The sequence below is a fragment of the Lycium barbarum genome, chromosome 2 (assembly GCF_019175385.1).
Source record: "Lycium barbarum isolate Lr01 chromosome 2, ASM1917538v2, whole genome shotgun sequence".
In the NCBI taxonomy this organism is placed as follows: Eukaryota; Viridiplantae; Streptophyta; class Magnoliopsida; order Solanales; family Solanaceae; genus Lycium; species Lycium barbarum.
In genome coordinates, this window is record NC_083338.1 from 150356585 (window position 1) to 150364413 (window position 7829).

The 7829-nt window shown below is 36.3% G+C and overlaps 1 protein-coding gene across 2 annotated transcripts; it reads right to left on the reverse strand.

The window, feature by feature from the left end:
- Positions 1–413: 413 nt before the first annotated feature.
- LOC132628101 (auxin response factor 5) lies at positions 414–6659 on the reverse strand. 2 transcript variants are annotated; one of them, XM_060343815.1, is made up of 14 exons: positions 5814–6659; positions 5470–5582; positions 4630–4728; positions 4479–4535; positions 4235–4387; positions 4055–4139; positions 3851–3941; positions 3545–3709; positions 3333–3455; positions 3148–3223; positions 2538–2673; positions 1243–2462; positions 976–1166; positions 414–743 (listed from the first exon to the last, which is right to left on the reverse strand). In XM_060343815.1, exons 1-14 carry the CDS (start codon positions 5914–5916, stop codon positions 608–610), a joined length of 2748 nt encoding a protein of 915 aa, XP_060199798.1. In that variant the 5' UTR covers positions 5917–6659; the 3' UTR covers positions 414–607. The 2 variants fall into 2 exon arrangements, with proteins under 2 accessions (XP_060199798.1, XP_060199799.1); XM_060343816.1 differs by lacking the exons at positions 4630–4728; positions 5470–5582; positions 5814–6659 and having other exon boundaries at positions 3851–3936.
- Between the last annotated feature and the right edge of the window lie 1170 nt (positions 6660–7829).

Consider the following 7829-nt stretch of genomic DNA (forward strand, 5'->3'; position numbering starts at 1 on the left):
TCTTGAATGTTTACACAGAGGAAGATACACAAGAATGGTCAAATGGTGCATGCTACATGAAGGTTTGTAAAGATCAATGCTTTGATTAGAGCACCACCTGCATAGATTAGGCATTCTAGCCCGTTTTAGTGGGAGGGGCGCGGCTATTTGAAAATGAGTGTTATTTTTGTCATTTAATCTGCATAGATTGATAAGAGTAACTAAAATATTTTGGACTGCGGAAAAGCTGTAGCTTTGGCCTTGAATTTTTTGGTTTTGGTGATCACAGGAAATATTTCAAAAGGAGCTTTTCTGGCGAATTCCTAGTATATAAGTAATCTCTTTTAGTTTTGTTCTTCATTTCCAAAGCAACTTTCTTCATTAAGAAACAGCATTTTAGGACAAACAAGATGCAGCTAAAAACAACTCCAACATGTGGAAGGCAAAGTTCAATATGCTAAAGCTGTTTCTTACAGGGTCAACACTCACAAATTACAAATCCAACTCTGCAAAAGCAGAAGCTAATAACAGAAACCTAGTAAATCATCGTCTTCTTAAGTTGCTCAACAACATTACTTTGCATTTTAGTGATCAATCACTGTGAACTCATAGATCACTTGTTTTGAGCTCAGTTTGGAAATTCTGATGTGCCATTTATGCCCTGCAGTCCGGCAGAGTTCAATAGCTGCATCCCTTCCTCTCCCATCTGCTGGACTTCTGTAGGCGATAAAATTCTAATGCATCGAACACATCCAACAAATTCCCTGCAAGACCATTCCAAAGATTTTAGTTGAACATCAAGAAAGTTTGTTTCTGGATTATGCATCGTAAAATTATTAATCTATGTAGTTAATATGTCAAGTGAAAGTGCAGTGGAAAAATGCATGTTAAAGAGGCAGAGAAATAAAGGGATATCTATCAACTAATGAGGACATAGTATGAGCTGCATCCCCTCCAAGCGAATATGAGAGATATTTTGTAAAAGCGAGAACTTACTCCCAAGGATCATCACCAACAAGAAGTACATCATTCTCAAAATCCACATACACCAGCTTCCAGCCTGAGCCTCGTGAGTCATTCAGCAATCCCTCAAGTCCAAACATTCTTTCAATTTCAGACCGCAGTTCATCGTAATTTTTAAAACCGGAGACATCAATTGATCTGCCTACAGATCCAGCCTTTTGTATCTGTACACACAGTAAATTTAGTAAGAACAATTTACAGCAGTTAGCAACCACATAACCTAACATATAAAGTGCTTACCTTTGTGTATGTCCGTACACGTGGAGCGACTTGCTGCCATGAGCTATTCTGCAAAAGATTGCATTCATCGAAATTTACATTGCTTGATGATGCGCCACCCGAGTTGTCAGCAAAATCTTGTACTACAGAGAAATTCTGAGATTCTGCAAGGCTAGCTGATGTAATCTGAGATTGAACATCTTGACTAGAACTGATGTTGCCTAATAGAAAATCTGAAGGATTCTGGAAATCAGTATGTTTCAAAGTGCAGAACTCGTCTAATACTGTGCTCGAAACAGAATTGTCGATCACTGTGCTCCCACTGTTACTATCAAAATTAAGACAACTATATATATCACTTTGATTATGGCTCTCCTCTGATAAGTCTTTAAAACCATATGAATCAGGTAGGAACTGCATGTTAGTTATGTCTAGTGGACCCTGAAGGTTTGTCTGGGAAAAGCACTTCACGTCATTCAACTGATGATCCCACAAATCCTGACCTACTGACGCTAGTCCGGGACCCACAGTATCAGGCAACATCAAAGAACGGTCATGCTTCGTCAAAGTGGGCAGATTCCACTCATTATTATTGGAGCATTGAAGGATATTATTGGAACCAGCAGACACAATTTGAGAGTTATATGGAATTTGTGACTCCAACTGTGCCTGGACGAGCCACGGACTAGCTTGCAATTGAGATAAGCTGTTCTGGTGGGAAGCTGTTGCATCAGTTGAAGGATTATGTGGACTTGCGGGCTTTATAGGCACTTTGTCTAGGGACTGAAACTGATCTAACTTATCTGATGAAGCACTAGTTTCTTTTTTTAGCTCAGAACTTACTCCTACAGTGTCAGTTCCTACTTTTTGTGGTAGTCGAGACTTTTCCTGCATAGTTGCTTGTAGTGAAGATATAGAGTTGACGACAGTAGGTTGATTGAGGATGACTTGAGAATTTGTTTCACTTTGTGCACATGTATCTTCTACAGTACTTAACTCGCGCTTCGGGTTTCCTGCTGCCTGTATTACATTCGGAGCTTCTTGAGGTAGCGCAACCTTAACGTCTTGTATTGTGGGGACCACAGATTGAAGACCGGAAACGCCAGGAGGTCTTATAAGCATCTTCATTAGCTGTTCTGACCATAAGTTTGAGATCGAGGAACTTTGAAGATCGCCATATACATTTTCAGGAACACGCATGAAGGGGCGGTGCATCAAACTGTCCCACTCAGTTTGTGCTCCTGTTTTAATCGAAAGTTAAAATGTCAGGAAATCTGAATAAGTCAAATGACAGAAAGCAGTAAGGACCAACTTACCTAAAAAGGTAGACTGGTAAGGTCGTTTGAGGCCTGCGGTTAGGGAAGGAAATATGAAGAGACTTTCTGGTGTCTCAACTTCCCATGGACTAACTCTATTCTGCTTGTCTCCACATCCAGGTTCATCCCACTCTACCTGTTAATACAAGACCATGAAGGGCCAATTAGCTCACATTGACCAAAGTGTCTGTCAGATTTGAAGGAAACTATGAGGGGAAAAAAAAAAGAAGAGGAAATTAGTGGGTATTCACATTTAGAGGTACAGTTTTTGTATTTTATTTCTAGTGTCTGGTGCCCCTTCTTGAGGTGCAATTTTCTGCTATTTTTATACCTTTTTAGTGTCTACTGCAATTTTTTGTGTTGCATTTTTAGGATTTGACGGGACTTTCTTGATGTTTATGGTTAATCTTTTTTCCACTGTTTCTGTCGAGTCTAATGAACATAAATTGTTATATATTTGATGAAGACTAAAAGTGTTAAAACTTTTGGCAAACTTAAAAGGACCAAAACTATTCAATGCATACTTAAGGGACTATTTTGAACCTACTCTCAAACATAAGGGACCATTTTTGTCATTTTCTCACTGTAATTAGTGCAAAAATTTAATTACCTGAAGACACCGCCACTTGGAACCAGGCCATCTCAGTGGATCCAAGTCACTAATGCCACTAATAGTGCCCATATATCTGAAAAGGGGGACAATAGGACTTCAAAGTCAAATGAATGGAAGAAGAAGATTGATTATAAGAATCTAATTTCTCCCATGTGATCCCATGAATCCAGAAGCAAACTTACCTGCGTTTACCCGATTCCTCAGTTTCAAACATCATTCCAAACCTCATACCAACTGATAGTTGTGTGTTATAAACAGATTTTCTATATTTGGCCAAAGGAATAACAAATTCTGAAGGACATGCCCTGTAGAAAAGTAAGTTCCTCGTTATAAGCAAATATATAAGCAAGTGGCTAAGCTAAAAGTCAAACGGAAGCTGGCTTTTTAGACATACCTGGGATTATAGAATATTGTAAATGTGCTTATATTAGCAGCAGCGTGGGCAGCAGCAGCAAGTACTCCAATATGCATACTATCAGCAGACAGAACTGAAGACGGCAATGAAGTTTGCTGACGGTTAGCACGCCTCACTCCCAATAATAACTGCGACTTCTCATCCCTAAAAAAGTAAAATTCAAAATATCAATCAGCTGTAAGCGAACTAGCGGGTACTTTCTTGCTTGAATAATTAGCATTGGCACATATTTCTCAAGATTGAATAATTCATGCAGCTGCACTTCCATTACTTTTTTTGCAATACCTGATAAATAGAACAGAATCACCAGCTCTAAGGCGTTTTGCTCCAACAAACATGCTCCATCCGGTTGTGAGAAGATGTCGCTTTGGCTGCCCTACACAAAAAGACAAACAGGTGGAAAAAAACATTAAACTGACAGACAAATGAATCATGAACACAAACAACTACAGAATAGAATTTGGTAAAATCCAATTTCAGCATGCTCACCGCGGTATATGTGACGGAACGTCCAAGTATTATCATGCAAGTCTCGTACAACAAGCTCTTGAGTTGGAGGTTGCATTGAGTAATCCTAAAAGAGCAAGTAAATACAACACAGAAAGCCAGGGCAACTTTTAAGTCTTTTTTTCTTCTGTTTTAACACATTCAACAAAAAATGAGTCTCACCAAGGGTGGAAACAGCTTTTCTGCTGCTCTCCTAGGAACTGAGAATCCACCATGTGTGCTTGTATCACTGGCAGTCAAAGTTTTGCAAAAGAACTCAGTTGGATGCTTACTAGGCCTCAGTCCAAAATCTGGAATGGGGAAGACATCTTTCTCCTGATCAAGAACAGGTATGAGCAAAGAATTTCAATAAGTTTTCAGTTGTAAAAATTTGCATCTGTAATAAATTTTAGATTAGTAAACTTACAGAATTCACAGGTTGGAGGCTCATTTGGGCATAGATTTCATCTGTCTCTTTATCTGCCTATAAATGACAGGACAAGCAAACCACGGTATGATATGAGACCAACTGCAGATAGTACTCTTATATTAAGGGCATATATCTTAAAAGCACATACATGTAGGGTGACATTGTGAACTTGGCACAACAACTGAGAAGCAAGATTTGGATAATTAGGTATCTGTGAAGTTGCTGTTCGATTTGTGGAAACTGCTACCTGTTTCAACAAGTTAGATTTTTATTAGCTGCTCTCAGAGATAGTATTAATTATGTTAACTGGTCGAAGCACAAGCCGCGAAAGAACAGAAGAAATGATTATTGGCAACTAATTTTCATAACAAATATTTAAGCACGTTCCTAATAGGTTTGAACTCTGTAATAGACGGAGGCCTTGATCTTTCTTGGTTTTCCTAACTACACAAACAGAACTACCCGGAAAACTTTTTTCAGGGTATCCATAGTTGCTAATTTAGAAAAAAGTCTTAGATGTTGAAACAGAGAAAGGAAAATTCTTCACTAAGAAATCAGCATAAAATACTCTCAGCCATAACTACAGATTATTCAACTTTAAATTCAACAGCTACAGATTTACAAAAGAAAAGCAACTCAGAACAAAACAGTTCTCCTGAGAACATTTGCTTGAACCAGCAGGATTAGAGAGAGATTCTTGGACATAATAAACAAACTCATATATCTGTAGGAAACTTTCAAAAAAGACTTGCATATCAAGGACATTTTTTTCTCTGTTTCACTCGGAAAACACCAGTTAAGCTGTTTGAAGAACTACAATAGAATGATTTCTTCTTACATCCCAAAAAGTTTCAAATACTGACAATTTTGAGTTCTTGAATTAAGGAGATATTCTTGCCTAATAGTGTGCAAGCGGATAATGCACAATTTCGAAAGAAATGCCAATAAAATGTGGTACCAAACAACAATAACAAGAAAAAGATTAAACCTGTTCGCTGTGCCCCTGTGGGAAGTAATACACAAGACTTCCAACTTGAGGCAATGTTACAAGTGGCCCAGCACAAGCATGCCATAACTCTGAATTTATTAGCTTCCTTGCTCCTATATTGCGTCAAGATTCAGTTTTCATTACAAGAGAACAAAAAAATCCATCCTTTATTTCAAAGATTCAGTTTTTACTTTTTACAAGAGAACAAAAAAAATACAATTTTTATTTCAAGATTCAATTTTTAACTTTTTCCTAGTCTGAGCCTAGCCCGTATACTGCTCCAAAGCCTTCATATTTATGCAATGAACAAGAAAAAAATCAAGAATTGACAAGGAAAAACTGACCAGTATGATCCTGCATTTCTTTCAATAATTTCATTTCTTCAAGTAGAGTATGTGCTCCACTAACCAAACTTCCAGGCTTGATCTTTTCTTCAACAGAACCCATAAAAAACCTCTAAAATTTCCTTTACATTAACCCCAAACACAAAACCAAAGAACCCATCTTTAAAAGAATAATCCCACTACCCACCAATCAGTAGTCAACAAGATGACATCTTTCTTAGTTCACACAACTAAAAACTAACATAACTACCAACCCACCAAAGGACATAACATTCCTCATTATGATTCTTCAGAGGAATGAAAACATACTAAAGGACACCATAAAACTAAAGAAACAAAGCTGAGGGAAGAGAATCTAAGTTAATATACAAGAAAACAATCTAATTGGACAGAGAACATGCCCAAATAATCCAAAACCAAAGAACAAACACCACCCTGCAAAAAGGGTCTGAAAAATCTAAGTGGGCCTTACTATAACAACCCCATCAAACCAAATATATTTTCAAAAAAAGAAAACAAATTTGCAAATTATAAGTAAAAAAGAATGAACCCCATCAAAGCACGCGTATCAAAGCATGAGGGGTCTTAGCTATAATTTTTCTTTTTTTTGCATCAAAAGAAACCGACCTTTCAATGAAAGTGGTCATCATAAAAAAAAAAAATACCCCTTTTTCTCTCTTTCTTTTAAAAAAATTTAAAAATAGTCTGCAAATATTACTGTTTCTTGAAAGTGGAAAGAGTGTTGCATGCTCTTATATCCTGTGCACACACTTTCTCTATGTATGTATTTTGGTTGATTCCGTAGCAGCTTTCTCAGACAAGTTTTGTAGTTAAAGAAATTAAAAAGAAAACAAAAGGAAAGCTAAGCTAGCACGAAATGGTACTAAATATAGATAAAGAAATGAGAAAACGTACATTGCTTGCTAGCTTTCACATAATAGTACTACTACAGTGTTACAAGACATAAATAACTGAACAGTGAACCCCATAGTAATCAAACGAGGAATTAATTAATTAACAAAGAAAAGAAAATACTTATAGAGCCCGTTTGGATGGGCTTATAAGCTGTTTTCAGCTTTTTTGAGTGTTTGACTGGTCAGCTTAAAGTCATTTTATGCTTAAAATAAGCTCAAAAAATTAATTGAGCCCATTTAACTTAGTTTATCTAAAACAGCTTATAAGCTGTTTCAGCTTATAAGCCAAAAAAAATAAGTTAGACTACCTCAACTTATTTTTTTTAGCTTATAAACTGTTTGCAGTTTATAGACATAAGTTCATCCAAACAGGCTCATACTAGTAGCAATAGTATAATATAATATCATAAATAATGTATATATCCTAATCTCTCTTTTCTTTCTTTTTTTAAATAGAGGAAAGGATATAATTATGAATTTATGATCCCCATTTGTTTCATAGCCGCACTAATCTGATACTTTGGATACGAATATTTCATACATATAATTTGTTACATAAATTTTTGCTAATCTTTCGTTTCAAAGTTAGTCTTCTATTCAACATTAATTTGCTTAACACTATCTTTCGTTTCAAAGTTAATCTTCTATTCAACATTCATTTTCTTAACACTATTTCAGAGTCAGCCATATTATTGTTCTTGGTTTACTATTTGGGTCTTTTATTATGTTATTCACCTTCAAGATGTACGGTCTTGGATATGTTTCGAAGTGTCTTCTTATATGGTAGTCAATTTTCTATCTCACAACCTAACTTACGTAATTAAGCTATTCAGCGTTCATTTTGAAAATACTTTCATAAGATGATACGCAATTATTACTAATGCAAAACTTTACGTCAATTATTTTCTTAGATTTGGATAGAAAAACAAACAAGTCATAAGGGTGGTAGTTATGAGGAATTTACACTCTTTTTTCTCATGTGGAAAGAAGAAAAAGAAAGGGTGCCTTAAGAAAGAAAATGACAAAGGGAAAAAGGCATGCTCCCTCCGTTTCAATCTATATGGACTCATTTGATTGGACACGATATTTAAGAAAGAGGAAA

Excerpts from the sequence above, each read along its gene's own strand:
- LOC132628101 (XM_060343815.1), bottom strand. The coding sequence starts at position 5,916 with ATGGGTTCTGTTGAAGAAAAGATCAAGCCTGGAAGTTTGGTTAGTGGA. Across the intron at positions 4,729-5,469 it reads CACAGGGGCACAGCGAACAG|GTAGCAGTTTCCACAAATCG; the intron begins GTTTAATCTTTT and ends TTGTTGAAACAG. Across the intron at positions 2,674-3,147 it reads CCAAGTGGCGGTGTCTTCAG|GTAGAGTGGGATGAACCTGG; the intron begins GTAATTAAATTT and ends TTGTATTAACAG.